Source organism: Eptesicus fuscus, chromosome 7, assembly GCF_027574615.1.
Source record: "Eptesicus fuscus isolate TK198812 chromosome 7, DD_ASM_mEF_20220401, whole genome shotgun sequence".
NCBI classification, from domain to species: Eukaryota; Metazoa; Chordata; class Mammalia; order Chiroptera; family Vespertilionidae; genus Eptesicus; species Eptesicus fuscus.
Window position 1 is genome coordinate 94900454 of NC_072479.1, and position 20493 is coordinate 94920946.

At 36.9% G+C, this 20493-nt stretch overlaps 1 protein-coding gene across 2 annotated transcripts in view; it reads left to right on the plus strand.

The window, feature by feature from the left end:
- Window positions 1–20493, plus strand: part of HCFC2 (host cell factor C2) — a 41319-nt gene that overhangs the window by 13639 nt on the left and 7187 nt on the right. For both annotated transcript variants that reach the window (XM_008144738.3, XM_054719421.1), the window contains 8 exons: window positions 1805–1911; window positions 2016–2204; window positions 8069–8236; window positions 8773–8825; window positions 13615–13792; window positions 16784–16987; window positions 17783–17856; window positions 19918–20055. In XM_008144738.3, coding sequence (XP_008142960.1) covers window positions 1805–1911; window positions 2016–2204; window positions 8069–8236; window positions 8773–8825; window positions 13615–13792; window positions 16784–16987; window positions 17783–17856; window positions 19918–20055 — 1111 coding nt within the window. The remainder of the gene's footprint in view (window positions 1–1804; window positions 1912–2015; window positions 2205–8068; window positions 8237–8772; window positions 8826–13614; window positions 13793–16783; window positions 16988–17782; window positions 17857–19917; window positions 20056–20493) is intronic.

The following is a 20493-nucleotide window of genomic DNA, read 5'->3' on the forward strand; positions in this document are numbered from 1 at the left end:
GGCTTCTCCTCCCTGGTTGGGGCTTGTGTAGGAGGCAACCAATTGATGTGTTTCTCTCACATCGATATTTCTCTCTGTCTTTCCCTCTCTCTTCCACTCTCTGTAAAAATCAATGGAAAAATATCCTCAGGCGAGGACTAAACAAATAAAAACAAACAAAATTTTATTAAACTTACTGGAGTGACATTGGTTAATAAAATTATATTAGTTTCAAGTATACAATTCTGTAATACATTATCTGTATATTGCATTGTGTGTTCACCACCCAAAGTCAAGTCTCCTTCTGTCATTTTATTTATTAGTTGATTTTTTTCAAAATAGACAAACAAAATATAATGTTTTAGGAAACAACTAGTTTTAATTTGGAACCTCACTAGTTCCTTTTATTTAAAAAGATTTTTAATTTATTGATTTGAGAGAGAGAGAGAAACATCAATTTTTATACATTCCCTAGAAGCCCAGTGCACGAAGATTCGTGCTAGAATGGGCTTTCCTTTCCCTGGCTGCCAGCACCGCCTTTCCACTCCGGTTCAGCCCCTTTCTGCTCAGGCCCTGGAGCCGCCTCTTTCTGCTCCGAGAGCCGCCTCTTTCCACTCCAGCGCCCCGCCTTCCCACGCTGCCCAGAGGCCCTGAGAGACCGGGGGTGGGGCAGAACGCCTGCATCCCGCTCCACCATCACTTGGCGCCTGTGTATGCAAATTAACCACCATCTTTGTTGGGTTAATTTGCATATTACTCCTGATTGGCTGGTGGCGTAGCGGAGGTACAGTCAATTTGCATGTTTGTCTATTATTAGGTAAGATTGATTGACGCTTGTATGTGCCCTGACCAGGGATCAAACTTGCAATCCTGGTGCATCTAGACAATGCTCTAACCAACTGAGCTACCCAGCTAGGACTCATTAGTTCTTTTTAAAAAATAGCCATTTTTTAAAACAGCAGAACTCTTTTATAAAATGCAGCTTTTCATTGGAACTCTAATATATAAGAGATTAAAAATAGAGCTTCTCTGGTTAGCTTGAGGTCACATGGGACCCACGCTCTACTGGATGAGCCTTTCTCCTTCATTAGCCATTAGGCGAGTCTCAAGAACTGTGAGGGCCCTAAGAACATAGTTTAAAGTTTTTTATTTGAGTGATATCAGTGGCCAAACTAAAAAGAAACTTAATCCTCTTTGGTTACTATATGCATACAATTCTAAATTTGCCTTTGAATGTCATGGATCATTTGAGTATCTTTCTGACTGAGATACCCTTAGTATATTACATCAATGTTGATTTTCAAATGTATAATAATTGAAATATTCCCCACTTTGAATGACTTGCCAGAGAGAAATAATTTTGATTTTTTATTGCTTCATAAAATTGTAAACTCTTGAAAGAAGACTACTTTATTCATTATCTTCTTTCTGTTACCTTGGCATTGACAAGCGAGTGAATAGTTCTGTAGCTTGGTGTCAACAAATAAGACATTTAACCCTTTGCACTCGCTTGCTTTTTTCTCGATTCCTTTATTCTACTCGGGATTTAATTTTTTAAATATCCCAGATTTTACAAAGCGCGGCAGTAGAATAAAAAACTGGAGTTTCTTTTCATACAAACTTATTTATTTGGATTTTTTTATATTTCAAATTATTGATACATTCAAAGAGTATAAAAAGAGCTGCTACCGATGCTAACCATGTCGAGTCACACGACATCCGAGTGCAAAAGGTTAAGTCTATTATTAGGATTTTAAATTGAAAAAATAAAGCTTTAGGAAAAAATTTAACTACTTTATATTCTTTTTGTTTGTTTGTTTTTTAGGATGTACATTTTTGGAGGATGGGTTCCACATAAGGGGGAAAATATTGAGGCTTCACCTCATGATTGTGAATGGAAATGTACAAGTTCATTTTCTTACCTAAATCTGGGTGAGTCTTTTAAGAGTTGCTAATTGAAATAAAATTTATTAACAAAAGAATTTTTGTTTTGTTTAAGAATAACAGGTTAGTCATGGATATTTCTATCTTTTTAGATACCGCAGAGTGGACCACCCTAGTATCAGATTCTCAGGAAGACAAAAAAAATTCAAGACCAAGACCAAGAGCTGGACACTGTGCTGTTGCAATTGGCACTCGGTTGTATTTTTGGAGTGGAAGAGATGGCTACAAAAAAGCACTGAATAGTCAAGTTTGCTGCAAGGATCTTTGGTATCTTGATACTGGTAGGTAAGAATATTCAACAGATAAAAATTTTATTTTAGATAAATAAGTATTGGAATAATGTCCGTCTTTTGAGACATTATTCCACTGCTTGTCTTTCCCATAATTAAAAATACATAGGAGATGGGTGGAGGGAGCAAAAAGGGGAGAAATGGGAGACATCTGCAGTACTACCAGCAATTAAAAAATACAAAATATATATAAATATATATACACATACACACACACACACACACACACACACACACACACACACACACATAGAAGAGCCCTGGCCAGAGTGGCTCAGTTGTCTGGAGCACCATCACAAAATGTGAAAGGTTGTGGGTTTGATTCCAGATCAGGGCACATACTTAGGTTGTGGGTTTGATTTCTGGTCGGGACATGTACAGAAGGCAACCAGTTGATGTTCTCTCTCACATCGATGTTTCTCTCTCTGTCTCTGTCTCTCTCTCCCTCAACCTCCTCTCCTTCTCCCTCCTTTCCTCTCTCTCTCTCAAATCAATAAGCATATCCTTGGAGGAGGATTTAAAAAATTCATGGAAGAAATAATATATGTAGATACTTCCCACTCTAGGAGAGTTTCTTAATTTCCCTCTTCTTGAGGGTAGACTGGATTTAGTGACTTCTTTCCAAAGAATAGAGTATGAAAGGGAAAAATAGAAGCTTTACAGTGGAGAAACCTGGCAAACAGCACCTTAATTGAGTAATCAAGGTTCATATCACTAGTGATAAGTCATGTTGATATCATTTGCCCCTGCCCCATATCATATGATAAGAAGAAACTTCACCCTTGTGATATGCTTCCCAAAAATCCATTACTCCATTCTAACTATGAGAACATATCAGACAAACCCAAAGTGAGGGACATTCTAGATATTCTACAGACTGTGTGAACAGTACTGTTCAAATTTTCAAAATGATGGAAAACAAGGAAAGACTGAGAAATAGTCACAAATTGGAGGAGACTAAGGAGACATGAAAACTAAATGCAAGGTGATGCCCTTCATTGGATCCTGAAACAAAAAAGACAATTGAAAAACTGGTGAAATCTGAATAGTCTGTAGTCTAGTTAATAGTATTACTCCAATGTTAATTTCTTTTGATTTCTTAAAGAGAGGAAGGAGGAGATGGAGAGAAACATCAACTTGTTCCAGTTAGTTATGCATCATTTGGTTGATTCTTATATGTGCCATGACCAGGAATCGAACCCACAACCTTGGCAAATCAGGAAGATGCTCCAACCAACTGAACTACCTGGCCAGGGCCTCCAATGTTCATTTCTTAGATTTAACAAATGTGTTAGCATTAAGGGGAAACAGGAAAGGATATATGGGAATTCTTTGCAATTTTTCTATAACTCTAAAATTATCCCAAAATAAAAATAATTTTTTAAAAAGTATTATAACACCAAAAATATTTTAAAGATGGAACTCACATCTATTTTTTAATACATATTTATTATTTATTTTTCAATAAATATTTATTGATTGACAACTGTGTACCAGAAATTGTTCCAAATGCTAAAAATACAGCAATGACCAAGACTGATAGTTTCCCTGCTTTCAAAGATCTCATATTCTAAGAGAGTATGAGGGCAGGGAGATGACGGGCAATAATCAAACAAATTAACAAAATAAGTTCAGTTCTGGTCAGTATGTGAAGACAGTTAAGAGAGAAAAAGTAAGACAGTGATTGGTGGCGGGTTTACTGGGAATGAAGGGAGGGGTGGCTACTTCAGAATGGGGAGTTAGAAAAGGATGAGATGGTATTTGGGATGTAATTCCAATGGTGAGAAGATGCCATCCATGTAAAAAGCTGGAGGAAAACTATAAGAGGAGTGAGTGAACAACAAGTGCAAGGGCCCTAAGATGGGAATACTTGGCATGTTTGGGAAGAGATTTGAGCTGAGGAAAAGTGGAGTGTGCAGGAATGGAGGTTAGAGCCGTGACCATAGGACAGATCATGTAGGGCCTCCAACACCGTAGTAGAGTTTAAATTGTTTTTAAAGTACAATGGTAAGGAGAGGCATGCCATGATCCATTGAACATTTTGGAACGTCACTGCAGTTGTGCCGTAAATAAATGATAGAGGTCAAAAGTGCACACATGGGAGATAGGTTAGGAGGCTTTTGCAGTAGTCAAGGAGGTCTTAGACGATAGTGGTGACAGTGGAGATGAGGATAAATGGATAAATTCAGGATATATTTTGGAGTTCTTATTGATGGAACTGGCTGATGAATTGGCTGTGGTAGATGACAGAAAGGAGTGGAAGATGAAGTTTTTTGCATGAAAAATGTGGTGGCATTTCCATTTACTGAGATGGGGAAGACTGATGCGAAAACAAGCTTTGGGGAAAATTAAGTTCCATTTAGACTGTTCTGAGACCATGAAATAACAAGATCAAGTAGGCAGGTTAGTGAATAAAGAAGTCTGGAGGCCAGTAGAAAAATCAGATCTGGAGATGTAATATGTGTTGTTATATGAGAAAAGCAGATGATAAAACATACCTATGTTTTTTAAAGTGTATAAACGGAAAAATCTTGAAGGATTCACTGTGTACCACAATATTATCTACGGGGCTAGATCAGACATTTCTTAAAAGGTGTATTATCTATAATAGCATGTATTACTTTGGTAATGTATAAACAGTTTAATTTTAAAATTAAGATAATGAAAAAATAATAAATGGAAAAAGTTAGAGACTATGAAAGAAGCACATGCTAACAAGTGAGAGAAAAATAGAGAAAATCCAACATACTGCTTCATATTTGAAATTGGGAATTATTAAGTGAAGTCCAAAGCTTCAGTCTCTGAGATTGGAAGAAAAATATGTGCATGTAAATTTTTCTCAGTAGCAGATATGTCACTTTAAGCAGAGTCTCTAAGGGATCTATGACTTTTATAACACTTATTTTTATTTACTTATTGATGGGAGAAAGAGAGAGGAAGGGCGAGAGAGAAAGAGACAGATAGACATCGACTTGTTCCACTTAATTATGCATTCACTGGTTGATTCTTTTTAAAAAATATATCTTTTTTATTGATTTCAGAGAGGAAGGGAGAGGGAGAGAGAGAAAGAAACAGCAAAGATGACAGAGCATCATTGATTGGCTGCCTCCTGCACGCTTCCAACTGGGGATCGAGCCCGCAACCCAGGCATGTGCCCTTGACTGAAATTGAACCCGGGACCCTTCAGTTGACAGGCTGACACTCTATCCACTGAGCCAAACCAGCTAAGACCATTGGTTGATTCTTGTATGTGCCTTGACGGAGTGTCCAAGGTACAACCTCAGTGCATCAGGATGACACTATAATCAACTGAACTACCCAGCCAGGGCCTGGATCTGAGACTTTTAAAAATCTAAAAGTCATTGGCTTTAAATAGCAATTTTTTCCATAAATCTTAACATAAAAGGCGTTAGACATGAATATTTATCTAAAAGTAATTATGGCCACTAATCATAAGGGCCATTTTGCTTTTCCTTTTGATAAGTTAGCATCAGTTTTGTGGGTGGTGTTTGAGGGCCCTTCATCTTGCTTTTTTTCTCTTTTAAACTTCGTGCACTTGGTAATATTTAAAAGAGTAATATAATTCCATAAGGTTTTTTATGAATAGTGGTCTTTTGCTCCCATTCTCCTCCCATTATCCTTGCTTCACTAGCATCTATTTTTAACTCTGTTAATTCTTCTTTGATATTTCCTTCCATATCTGCATATAACATGAGTATACTGTTAGTTGGAGTTTTTTCAGTTTAAGCACAATATGCTCACTTTCTGCTATGGAAGTTAAGGGTTTATCTTTCCCCACCATTCCCTACTTCCTATTCTCTCAGTATAAATACACTAAAATTTTGTTAGAGGAATATTCAGTGTTTATATAATGACTATGTAAACATTGTTCACAGGTGGGCCATATAGAATATGCTGAATACCTTCCTTGTCCTATTTTTAACTTGCCATGGATTAATAACTCACTTTTGTTTGTTTTAGATTTGTATGTTTTTTACCACTAATTCAATCCATACTCTGTTATTTGCTTAAATTTTCTCTCATCTCATTATGGTTAGATGCATCAGATGTTCTATCAAATTTCATCATCTTGAAGAGATTACTTCTGCTTCAATCTGGGTGATTGCCCTCCACAGATTGAGCACAGCTATCATCTTGGAGTCTCCCTTCAGCATCTTCCTGGGGATATGTGTTGCCTCTCACTTGTGCCGGATTCCCTGTTTCCTGGATCCTGTATTTTTCCCTATCTTAGTTTATGTCCTCATTTTTTGTGGAACACATCCCAGGAAAAGGGTGCATAGGTGACAATTTTATTTTGAGATCTTGCATTATTTGAAATTATGTTTAGTCTTCATTCTGACTTAATTGACGGTTTGCATGGAAATATAATTCTACATTAGAAATCATTACCCTTAAGAATTTTGAAAACATTGTTATATTGTCCTCAAGCTTCTAGTGTTTTTATTGAGAAATCTGAACCACTTCTGATTTTTGGTCCTTTTAAATGTGTCCTTTTCCCTCACTCTTGATAACTTTTAGGATTTTTTCCTTCATCCCCAACTTGTTCTTAATTTTCATGATGATGTGCCTGTTGTGTGCCTGTTTTTAATTCATTGTGTTGAGTACTCAGTGGACTCTTTCTGGAATTTCGTGGTCTTCAGTTCTGGGAATTTTCTTGATTTATTTCATTGATTTGCACCCTATTGTTTTCTCTCTTCTCTCTTCATGTAACTTCTGTTATATGCATGGTTTACCTCCTGTAACCATGCTTTTGTTCAGGTGTGGGTTGCTGTACTTTGAGTAACATAAATAAATTGGATTGTTAATAGGATCATGGAGGAATATACATGGGAATAGTTAAAGGATCTAGGCTTAATTATCCTCTAAATTAGGCCCATCAAATTTTTTCTGTAATGGTTCAGGTAGTAAATATTTTAGGCTTTGCAAGCCATATGGTCTCTGTTATAACTACTTAACTCTGTTGTTGTACCATGAAAGCAGTCATAGAGAGTACATAAAAAAATGAGTATACCTTCAATAAAACTTCATTTTCAAAACATTCACATGAGCTATAGTTTGTTGACTGCTGCTCTAAAAGATACAAAGAGATATATTAGATGTGCTCTGTAGGAGTTAAATTATCATTTATAGATTTCAGTTCACTAGAAGAATTAATTGTCTTATATAACTGTGCAAAGATGTGATATACTACCTCTGGAATTGTGAGTTCTGTGTTTTGGCAGGTAAACTAAAAGAGGAAAAGGATATCGTAGAAATAATCTCAGGTCCTTTTTTCAAGTTCAAGAGTCTGTAATTTTTATTTGTTTTGGAAATGTTGGTAATATTTTATAACACACTAATTACCTGTTTTTGATAGTACAAGTTTTGATAAAAGGGTATTAACTTCAAAGAGGTTATGTTTTTCCTAAATATCATATCCAAATCACCTAGCATTAATAGTATTTCTAACATGTATACTGTTGCCTAAAAATTGACTCATAAAATTAAAAACTTAGAGTAGGTAAAATTATGTAGCTATTACTATGTAATACTTCCCCTCACTTCTAGGATTAAACTTTTTTTTTTCTGAATCTGATTCAAATAGGTTGGAACTACATTGTTTTTAGATTTATTTATATAAAGGATTAAATAAAAAAATAAATAGGAACAGAACCCCAAACTGTTTTCATTTGACCTTCCATAGCTGTGTTTATTTGAGTAAATTTTTCCCTTCTTGGTAAACAGATGAAATATTCATTGCTGACATTTTCAGAGCTCCAGGTCTACACAAACTTTATAGGCAAACTATTGGTACATTTGAAACGTATAATATCAATATCAATATTGTTCTTTAGAGAAACCACCAGCGCCATCACAAGTACAACTGATCAAAGCCACTACCAACTCTTTTCATGTCAAATGGGATGAAGTGCCTACAGTTGAGGGCTATCTTTTGCAGTTGAATACTGACTTGCCATATCAAGCTGCATCATCAGATTCTTCAGCAGCACCAAATATGCAAGGTAAATTGCATACTTAACATAAATTGTCACACTTACAACATGTATGCTTTTTTTTTTAAGATACTAAAGAAAAGCCTATGAATAGGCCTGGTGTAAGAAATCTTATATGATGTTTCCTGTCTGGTAAATCAAATATGTTGTGTTTCAACTTTGTAACTTGACTGTTTTACAATTACAGTGTAATAGAACTCAGATATGTAGGGTAGCCTGTTTCTTCTGCAGTTCATTTTGATGGACTGTCTTAATTTGACAAGCTACTTAACTCTAGGAGATGATTTTAATTAGCTTTCATAAATATTTTGGCTCCCCCCCCCTCAAATATTTTTAACTAACAGGTACTTGGAAATAAAAGCAAATTTAATTTTACATGTTTCTCAAGAAAGGATTTTAGTCAATTATTAAGAAAGCAGATAAACTTTGATAAAGATAACTACTTTTTAACCTTTAACATGTAACTCTTGAAAATTTTTTTATTGTAATATATTTTATTGAAGCTAATTTAGATCATATCAGTCTGAACTTTCTTATTCTTGCAGGAGTCAGGATGGACCCTCACAGACAGGACAGTAATAGCATCATTCCTAACAGTGTAAGTTTAATTTAGGATGGTAAATGAATGTGTATGGTTATAGTCCCATGTTTTAATATTGTTAGCATATTACCTTAGGACAGGAGTTCTCAATCCTGGCTGTACATCAGAATCACCTGTGAGATTAAAAAACAAACACATAGAGTCCCAAGCCTTTCCCCAGATCTAGTAGTAGCAGAATCTTTAGGATGATGTTCAGGTAGCTGTGTTTTTAAAGAAAGGTGCATAGATCATGGTGACAGTAGTCTGAATTAAAAACCCCTGACCTCATTACACATGGCATCAGAGGCTAATCCATTATTTATAACTAGTGGCCCAGTGCATGAAATTCATGCACAGTAAAAGGGACTTAATTAGAGGAAATATTTTAACCCTTTGCACTCGCTTTTTTCATCGAGCTGCTACCGATGCTAACTGTGTCAAGTCACACTCGACATCTGAGTGCAAAAGGTTAATATTGGTATTTGCCCTTTCTCTATAATAGAAGTGTCAGAGATGAAAGAAAATTAGTAAAATGTATATGAAAATCTTCCTCCTGTCAGAGTCTGCGGTTGCGCCACAGGACCCAGAGTCAAGTCCCCGCCCACCCGCATGTGCCTCAAAATTGCGTGAGACCCAGACCCGGCCGGCCCCACCCTCAATGGGCGAGATCCAGACCCAGCCGGCCCCACCCCCGTCAAGCCCCGCTGGGTGGGGGGCCCAGCCTCAGGATCTCTGGCACACACTGGGTGGGGGGCGTGGCCTGAGGTCCCCCATCAAGCCCTGCTGGGTGGGAGGCGTGGCCTTAGGTCCCCTGGCCTAGCACCGGGGTAGAGGATGTGGCTTGAGGTCCCCCGTCAAGCCCTGCCAGGCGGGGAGCGCAGCCTGAGGTCCTCAGTCAAGCCCCGCTCGGCAGGGGGCGCAGCCTCAGGTCCCTGCTGATTGCTCATTACGGGAACCCTGCCTCTGCTGTGGGCACAGCCATCTTGTGTTACGGGAACCCCGCCTTCACTGCGGGTGCCATCTTTGTGATGGCGTGAGGGCTAATTTGCATATTACCTCTTTATTATATAGGATTTTGCCATTTCTAAATATGATACCCATTTTAAATTTCTAAAGGTGTACTTTCAAAATATATATGAAATATATTTAACAATGTATTTTGTTTACCAAAGAATATGAGTTGCTAAGTTGAGCACCGGTGTGTGTGAGGTTATCTCTTGTTTATGAAGTGCTTCACAGTAGGTTTTTGTAGAGATTAATGAATAAGCTTACTAGGATTTACACTGCTTTTATCTGGCAAACTGTGCTCTACATTCAGAGTACATTCTTTTCAAGGGAAATGATGTAGATATAGGCTCAGGTGTTCTGAACATGGCAGAGGACCTGTAGTAAGCAGAAAAGACTTCTTATGCCAAAAAGGGGATATAACAAAGCCCATACAGTTATTTCTGAGTAGCCCATATTAATAGATTCACACAAACACACACAAAGTAATCCCCCCTTTTCTGTGGGGAGGTACATTTCAAGACCCCCAGTGGATGCCTGAAGCTGTGGATAGTACCAAACACTATATATTGTTTTTTCCTATACATACATACCTATGATACAGTTTAATTTATAAAATAAGCACAATAAGAGATTAACAATAACAGTTAATAATAAAATAGAACAATTGTAACCATAGACTGTAATAAAGGTTATACGAATGTGATCGCTTGTTTCAGGAGATCCCTTGCTAAAGTCTTCATATGGGCTAAGTTCTTTCTGCACAACATATTGGGACCCGTTTTCTGTTCATTCTTTCACCCACAAATTTAATGTCTTCTCCATCATAATTAAGCACTTACCATGTACTGTGGCTGTAACTTTCTCAGTTTTAGGTGTGGTAGCAAAACTAGCACAAATTTCTTTTTCCTTCACAATTTCACAGATAGAAAGTTTGTTCTTATCATAGATCTTAGCAACCTCAGCATATGATTTTTAAAAATTTCCTTGTTGAGAACTTCCACCTTTTCACTTAAAGAAAACACTTTATAGCTTCTCTTGGCATATCTAAATTGCCAACATCACAACTCTTGCACTTTGGGGCCATTGTTAATTAAAATAAGAATTATTTGAAGGCAAACTCTGCAATATCACAACAGTCCATCTGATAACCAAGATGGTTATTAAGCGACCAGTGGGTAGGTAGTGTATACAGCATGGCTACACTGGACAAAGGGTGGATTCTCATCCAGGCAGGATGGAGTGGGACAGCGGGAGATTTCACCATGCTACTCAGAATAGCATGCAATGTAGAACATATGAATTATTTATTAGTTGTTTATTTCTGGAATTTTCCATTTAATATTTTTGGCCCATGGTTGGTTGACAGGTAACTGAAATCGCAAAAAGCGAAACTATGTCTAAGGGGTGCTATACACACATATGTTATATATTGAGTATATATTTATATACGTACTAGAGGCCCAATACACGAAATTCATGCAAGAATAGACCTTCCTTCCCCTGGCTGCCGGTACCAGCTTCTGTCTGGTACCCAGGACCCGGGCTTCCCTTGTAGCCCGGCTTCGTCGGGAAGGTCATCTGGAAGGACATCCAGTCTAATTAGCATATTACACTTTTATTATTATAGATTCTTAAAAATTTAGATAGTACTATAAGGTTTATAATGAGGTATAATAATTTCCTACTCTGTCCCTCTTTTGATTATGCCTCTCTAGAGACAAAAATTTCTTTATGATTATATGAGGTGGGTTTTTGGAGGAATCTCCTGAAATGTGTTTAATCTGCTATGTTTAACCAAAAATCTTCAGGGCTTATTTTTTCTCATTTTAAACAATTCTAGTTAGACTAGATAGGTACCTGATTTTTAAGCAAAGAGTATAGTAGAGACATTATAACATGGAGACTTTGGAGTGACATACACCTTGGTTCAAATTCTATCTCTGTTATTACTGACTACCTGACTGTCGGTTGGTTACTTTTGCTCTCTGAATCTCATTTTTTTCATGAATAATAGGGGTCATATTATTCAACTTATAGAATTCCTGTCACATAGTATAATGCTTCCTAATTGTTGTGGCTATCATCATTATTTATTAACAGTAGCACCATCACTATCAATTAGAAAAGTATAGGGCCGTGATCGGCAAACTGCGGCTCGTGAGCCACATGCGGCTCTTTGGCCCCTTGAGTGTGGCTCTTCTACAAAATACCACGGCCTGGGTGAGTCTATTTTGAAGAAGTGGCGTTAGAAGAAGTTTAAGTTTAAAAAATTTGGCTCTCAAAATAAATTTCAATCTTTTGTACTGTTGATATTTGACTCTGTTGACTAATGAGTTTGCCGACCACTGGTATAGGGCATGTTAAGTCTTCTTAGAGCCATGAGAAATTATAGTTGATAATATAGTTATATTTGACAGAAAAGTAACAAAAACAAGGTAACTAAAAAGGAGTAGGAATATTGAATGAAATCAGATCATTTTTATGGTTCATTAGACCTATAAGTATCCTATATAATAAAACACTAATATGCAAATCGACCGAATGGTGGAATGACTGGTCGCTATGATGCACACTGGCCACCAGGGGGCAGGTGCTCAGTGCAGGCGGACATCCCCCAAGGGGTCTCGGATTGTGAGAGAGCGTAGGACTGCAAGAAGGCGCAGGCTGGGCTAAGGGACCTCCCCACCCCCCAGTGCACAAATGTCATGCACTGGGCCTCTAGTGATAACCATAACAATGAGGGAATTTGTGGTCTTGGCCCTGGTGCCATTTGTTGCGCCCTGAGGGGTCCTGAAAGAGCGAAGTTACTAGTCTATATAATAAAAGCCTTAAGTGACCGTTATGGTAGAATGACCAGAATGACCGGTCGTTATGAAGCGCACTGACCACCAGGGGGCAGACGCTCAACACAGGAGCTGTCCCCTGGTGGTCAGTGTGCTCCCTTAAGGGGTGTGCTGCTCAGCCAGAAGCCGGGCTCACAGCTGGCGAGCGCAGTGGCAGGAGCCTCTCCCGCCTCCGTGGCAGTGCTAAGGAGCAGTGAGCAGGCGGGCGGTAAGGAGCGCGAGGGGTCCTGGACTGCGAGAAGGTGCAGGCCAGGCTGAGGGGACCCCCGCACCCCCAGTGCACGAATTTCTTGCACTGGGCCTCTAGTTGTAATATAATAACTGATATTCACATTAATGACTTGAAATAGAAAAAAGTTTAAATGTGTTCTTTATAGTATGTTTACTAAGAAAAATAAAATATAATTAAGATGATTCCTATCTAAAATGTTTAATGGTAAAGTATATTGATATGTCTATGTATTAAATCTTGATATCTATATGGAAAGTTCAGTTATACAGAATAATTATTTTGCTTGAAGAGTCCATGTAACTGAGATTTATTTTTAGGAGTCATCAGATCTGTAATATACATGTCTGATCCTTGTTAAGAAAATTTAACCAGAATGTTAGACTCAGTAGCTGTGGTGCTATCTCCTATGTTACATACATATTTACTTAAATACTAACTACAAGTTATAAAGATGTAGATTTTCCCCTCTCAAAATATACCCTCCCTTTTCCCTTTAGAACAAGCCATTTGAGAATGGAAATTAAGTAAAAAGAAATTGTTTTCTTAAACTATTATAAATTTTAAAAATAATTCTTACAAATTAAGAATATAATTTAAACTATTTCATATTTTGGTTAACTTATTTTCAAAATCATTAAGTTGTAAATTATTTTGCTTGTTTTTTACATGTATTTCTATGCAATTGAGCAATGCTTGCTACAATAAACTATTTTATTTCTTGTAGATCAGTGATACAATGAACAGTGCAAAAACTGAACATACAGCTATGAAAGGAACTTCAGTGAAAAACAAACCAGATCTCAAATCATCGACTGATTCTAATGCTGTTTTACATTCACCTTTGGCAACTAATGCTTCTAATCATAATAGTTGTATGGTGGATATGCTAAGGAAAAATGAAGGTATAAAGATAGTGTTTTAAGTAAAGCTAAAGCTTTTTATAATAATAGTAGGGAATTTTTGAGTGTTTGAAAAAGTAAATGTTACATGGTTTTGATCCATTTTCAAAATAATAATATACCAAACAAATTGACTAGAGTGATGTGTGATGTCAATTACAGTTACTAAATTGAATAGTAATGAATAATTATGAGCAATGGACTTTAAATAACAATAAAAATACATTTAAAAATGAAAAAAAAAAGAATTTAAATGAGGAGCTCTTGTAGGACATTTGCAATTGGCCAGTGTGTTTGTAGTTGGCCAGTGTGTTCAGTGTCACCATCCTATTGCTCTGTTTTCTTAGCATTTATAACTGTTTGATATTATTTATTTTGGACATGGATTAAAAAATTTGTTCACCTCTATTTTCTTAGCACCCAGATTTTGTTCTATTTTGTTCACCTCTATTTTCTTAGCACCCAGATTCATGCCTGGTAAAGTAGTCACTTAGTAAATATTTGTTCAGCAAATAACTGGATTATTTTCAGAAAGATAGTTCATTTATGAGAGCTGTTGCAATCATGGGAACGCTTATAATTTGGTGATCTTTATATTTAAAATAAGTTAGTTTGAATATTCTGAAGCCAGATGAGATGCATCGCCTCTGATTTTAGTATCTAAAATTATTTTATAGATCTCATTTTGATACATCCTTGACATAGGATCCTGTGACTTTATTTTCAATTTGAAAAAAAATTATGACAGCTGATTAAATTTAATTCCTTTTTAATTATTCAAACTTAGCAAGAGGAATATTCTTTTTATTTCCATTTTTCTTTATAAGTTGATTGCAGAAAAAATATTCAAGGAAAATAATTTCCTATAAGTTTTGTCTTTTCATTACTTGTGGAAGAGGAGAATGTTTTTGTCTTATTGATTTTCTGATGTAAGAAAATTATTTGGTCAAAATTATAGAAACTTGGTCCTAGATCTCAACTTTAATTTCTTTCTTATAGTGATTTTCTATGTCTATTTTATAAATAAGTTTATACTCTTGTAAACAACTATGAGCTTTGAGATTTTAAAATATTAATGTACTCTAAATTCTACATTGTAAGGCAGTCTGGATAAAATGAATATTAGGCAATGGGAAAATCAAAGTAGTTATACAGTGACAGTACCTGGCACATCATCGATACTCAAGGGTGTGAGTGAATGGCTACCCAATCTCAGGTTAACATGAACAGATTTGGGTTTTTTCTCTGCTGGTTGGGATAGCTGGTATTTTTCAAGAGTGGAAGAGTGACATGATTAGTTTTTTGTTTTGGAAAGGGAACTCTAGTCTCATCTTCAGGAAGAATTAAATAGAAATTGATTGGGAAACTTGTTAGGAGGAAACTTTTAGGACTCTGAGAGATACATCAAGACTAAAGCAGTGGGTGAGTTGGAAGAAAGAGAATACATCATTTTGGAGACTATTAGACTTGAAAACTGGTTGGATATGAGAAATAAAAACGTGTTGAACATGACTCCCAGTGTTGGACACTCAATGGATGCTGATACTCATCATCAAGAGAAGAAATATAGGAGCAAGTGTGAATTTGACTGTTTGCGAGGCATTTGAGGGACATGGTAAAGATTTCTAATTGATAGTTGGATACTAAGGTCTGGAGTCTAGGAGGCAGTTCTTGTCTGAAAGTATAAATTTAGAAGTTAAGGGTCTCTAACACGTAAACTCCTCAGAGCAGGGACCCTGTTTGATGTGTTCACTGCTCTAGTTCCAGCACCTGGCACAGTGCCTGTATCATGTATTTGAGAGAAGTAGAATCCTGAATGGTGGTTAAAGCACAGGGAAAATATGTAAAGGAGACAAGAAAAGGCTTGGGAATGCCTGCATTTAAAGGATCATTTGAAGGAGAGAAGCTAGCTGAAGAGATTGAAAAGGGGTTCCTAGCAGGTTAGGAAATGAACCAAAAAGATTGGTATCATTGTTTTCCCTCTGTTGTGGGCATCACAGTTTGTGACTAGTGTGTGCACCTCTCTCTCTACCATGTGACTGTAAGTTCATGAGGTGTGTACCATACTTTCTTTGTTTCACCATTATAGAAACGAGCACAAAGTCTGGTAGATAGTAAATCTTCAATATTGTAGAATGAATGAAGATAAGTTACCTGTAGAAAGGAACAGCTTCAAAAAGGAGTATGTGGTCAGCATAGTTTACATTGCAGAAAGGTGAGATAATTTAAAATTGAAAAGTATCCCTTAGAAATCATTGATGTCTGCCAGAGCCATTTCATTAAAATAGGCAGTGTTTTAGAAACCACATTTGGAGAGGGCAGGGAAATAGGACTGTTCTGAAGGGACTAGCAAGCGGAGAGAGTAACTGGGGATAACTGGGAGGGGGTGGGGGAGGTCAAGGAAGGTGAGTATTTGCCTGAGAGACTTGATAATGTTATGGACTGAGGGCCAAAAACTACTGAAGAAAAGAATCTGTAAATTCTGTAGAGAGAGCAATGACTGGTGAGAGGGTCCTAAAATATGGGGGAGGAATGGGACCAGGAAGATAGATTACACTTCCTTAGGAGAGAGGTCAGCTCATTCTCTGAAATGGAAGAGAAGATGGAGAGGATGGACATAGTCATAAATACCTTTCTAGTTGAGGACAGGAGAAGGCACAAAATTGATGGCATTCATACCTGATGACCTCTATTTTTTCCCCTAAAACGGGAGGCAAGGCCATCTGATGCATGATTTAGTAGAGTTGGAGAACAATGATTCAGTGTTTAGAATGGAAGAGGGAGCTGAGAAGTTGGACATCTGTTTTGGATATTATACACTTTATTCTTCTAAATATTTTCTGCCTAATGGTTAATTAGTATGAATGACATTTGTGGTGCTCTTGTTTATGATTTTAAAATGGAAAAATACCAAGAATTATATGATAAGAACTATAAAATACAACCATTATCTGCAGGTATTGTTAATAATTGATATTTTCCCTTTAATTTTAGGTCCTCACACTTCAGCAAATATAGGTGTTCTAAGTAGTTGCCTGGACTTAAGAACAGTAATTCCTGAAACTTCTGCATCCAGTACTGTTTGCAGCGCACAAACTATGGTAACCCAGCAGACCATTAAAACTGAATCATCCAGTACAAATGGGGCAGTTGTTAAAGATGAAACTTCACTAACAACATTCAGTACCAAATCTGAAGGTTTGAAATGTGTTTCACATACTGTATTTTGAACCATTTTTGTATATAAATTCATCAAACTTATTTGTTTTAAATGGGAAATGAAATGTGTTTCACATACTGTATTTTGAACCTTTATTTGTATATAAATTCATCAGATTTGTTTTAGATGGGAGTTGCATTTCACCTTGAATTGAATTATATATAAACATATAAAGTATTTCAATTAAAATTATTACGTAATACTAGAGGCCCGACGCACGAAATTCGTGCAAGGGGCTCAGCCCTTGCAGCCCTGCACAGCCCCTCGCAGCCCAGGCCAGCCCTTGCAGTCCTGGCTTCATCCAGAAGGTCGTCCAGAATGTCGTCCAATGGTCGTTTGGCTGTTCGGTCTAATTAGCATATTAGCTCTTTATTATACAGGATACTCTCTGCTGCCTTACATAAAATATTTAAATCGGCACACACTGAAACACAATACCGTGAATATATTCAACAATTTTTTTTTCCTTAGAAAAGATTAGTTTTAGACTATGGAGTAACAATTCTCCCAGCTTGATTGATTTCTGATTTTGTAAATTCTCATTTTTTTTTTGCAATTAGGAATTGTGTTTCATCTTTGGTAAATATTTGCTGAAGTTCTAGCTGGTTATCAAACCCTGGAAAAATCAACTTTGTGAATTAGTTTGAATTAGAGGGTACATATTTCTACTTGTGTTTTTCCCTCTGGCTAATTTTGCGTATTTATAATTTATATTTTAATGTGTCTGATAAGTGATTATGTAAGTCTTACCTGATGAATTGTCTAATTTTTAGTTGATGAAACCTGTGCACTGCCTGCAACTAAGATCAGCCGTGTGGAGACACATGCTGCAGCAATGCCGTTTTCTGTAAGTATATGACCTGGAGACCGTGTGTTTACAGACGGTTAAATAGACTTTAAATGCTGAGCAGCTTTGACATAAATTCACAGAAAGATTCGTGTGTGTCCTCTAGTAATGATTTGACATAGATTGAGAAAGAAAGCTTTGAATAGGAAGAATGTTCACAGTAATGTTAAGTGAAAAAAGACATACACACACACACACACATAGAAATACATACATACCGTGGTCCCAATTTTATTAAAAAATACATCTAATACATCCGTTCATATATCATATGAGTTCACACACATCCACACGAGTTCACACACATCCACACTACAATGCTAGATGAATTTTTCTAGGTTGTGGGGCCACAGATAATTTTTATTTTCTTCTTTATGCTTTCAATATTTTTCTATAATGAAATGTGTTACTTTCATAATCAGAAATGTGTATGTAGATATATATACATGTAAATTACATTAATGGTTTTATGAGTAAAAAGATATATTATGGAACATAAAATTTGAATGGCTCTATTGCCAGCTGCTTAATAGGAGAACAACAGAATATTATGATATTGGGTTAGACATACCTATAGGGTTGCCCAGTGTTCTCTGACATTGGACAATATTATTTGCTGCCTTACATAAAATATTTAAATCAGCCAGATTTAAAGGGAAGCCAGAATTGGTCTGCATGGCACCAAACTTAAAATGCTAGGAAAGTGCTTCACAAAGATACCAAGATTGTCTTAATTAGATAAATATAAGGACAATACATGTTTGTGTGCATGTGTGTGCATATAACTTTTAATTTATTTTAAAATTATCATTCATTTCAACTTTATTGCTATGAGCAAGAGTTTTTATTTGACCTAATATTTACTTTTTACAGTTTTCAAGAATTGTCTATGGTTTTAGTTTTTTTTCAATCATGATTTTACGGATTTTGATCATATATTTACCATCATCAGCTTTTACCTTTACAGAATGTTAAATCCTAGTGTTCTTAGACTCTTCTCAGGGAAGAATTATTAAAGTGAACTTTTTTCTCTTAAATCTATTTTGTGATGCATCAGCCAGAATGGTATTTGTTATTTCAGTTGGAGCCAGTTGTTTTATAAAAGTTGTTGAAGAGAGTGCTCGCTTCGGCAGCACATATACTAAAAAGTTGTTGAAGAGAGTTTTTACAACTTTAAAAATGAAAACAAATTCAAAACTATTCCTTTTTTTTTAAAGAAAAACCTTAAAGACTCTTGATTAGTTCACTTTGTCATGTGTGATAGCCTAAATAACAAATAATGTGAATTGTAAGCATGTACCTCTGCTGTTATATATTTAAGACAGAAATAAATAACTGAAGTGCACATTTGTTTTGAGCTTCTGGAAACAGTGTCTCATTTATAAAGAAGATGGCTTAAAAAGGTTAGTTCCAGGGATAAGTATAATTCACTTATCATAAAAGTAGCTTAAGGTAGAGGAAGTTTATTTGTTTTAAAGCAAGGTAAAAAATGTAAAACTGTTTAATCTGTTCCTCTTTAGTACATATACTAAAGTGTATTCAAATTGCATTTTAGTTTTGAACATTTTTTCTCCTTTTAGGTTTGGAGAATCACAGGTATTTCAAGTGCAAAGATCACTGAATTTCTGCTAGTTGTTTTTGAATCTAGAAATAAGCCAGCTTGGAATGAATTTTTTCTTATTAGCTCCTTTTGGAGCAAGTTGTATTGTCACACTAAAGAGATTACACTTTCTGAGAGAGTCTCTGAAATGACAATGTTCTATAAAACAGCTGGCATTTTAACATACCACTAGTGGATTGGAAAGCATGCTAACTCCAGCGAGGGTGATAGTACAGAGCTACTGACCTGGAGAATGCCTGTCACTCCCTGTGTTTGAATTGGCATCCCTGTTTCACTGTCAGTTGACCTAATCTCTTAAGAGTTTATTTACTGATGAACTATTAATGTTGCGGTGTTTACCCATATGCCTACTTGTAGATCACTGCATGGAGTTATTAAATCTAGAAATTTATTATATGCTCAATAAGAGTCTTCATAAATTTTTCTTTCTCTGAAATCAGAAAGAGACTCCTTCAAACCCAGTGGCCACAACGAAAGCAGGAGAACGACAGTGGTGTGATGTAGGAATTTTTAAAAACAATACAGCGTTGGTGAGCCAGTTTTATTTGCTGCCAAAAGGGAAGCAAAGCATCTCAAAGGTAGCTATTGATGTATTTTCTACACTGTGAGTTATAAGCCTCTAGAATGAGGTGGTGTTTGTTTTTTTTTTTTTATGTAACTTTAATTGAAGACACATGAATGGTCTTGGAGAGGCCACGCGCCCCTGGGTCCGGGTGAGACCATGTGTCCCTGGATCTGGGTGAGGCCTCGCGCACCTAGGCCCGGGTGAGGCCACGTGCCCCTGGGTCTGGGAGAGGCCACGCGCCCCTGGGTCCGGGCGAGGCCACGCGTCCCTGGATCCGGGTGAGGCTGGGTCCCGGGTCCGGGTGAGGCCACGCGCCCTTGGGTCTGGGAGAGGCCATGCGCCCCTGGGTCCGGGTGAGGCCACGCGTCCCTGGGTCCGGGTGAGGCCACGCGCCCCTGGGTCTGGGACAGGCCATGCGCCCCTGGACCCGGGTGTGGCTGGGTCCCTGGGC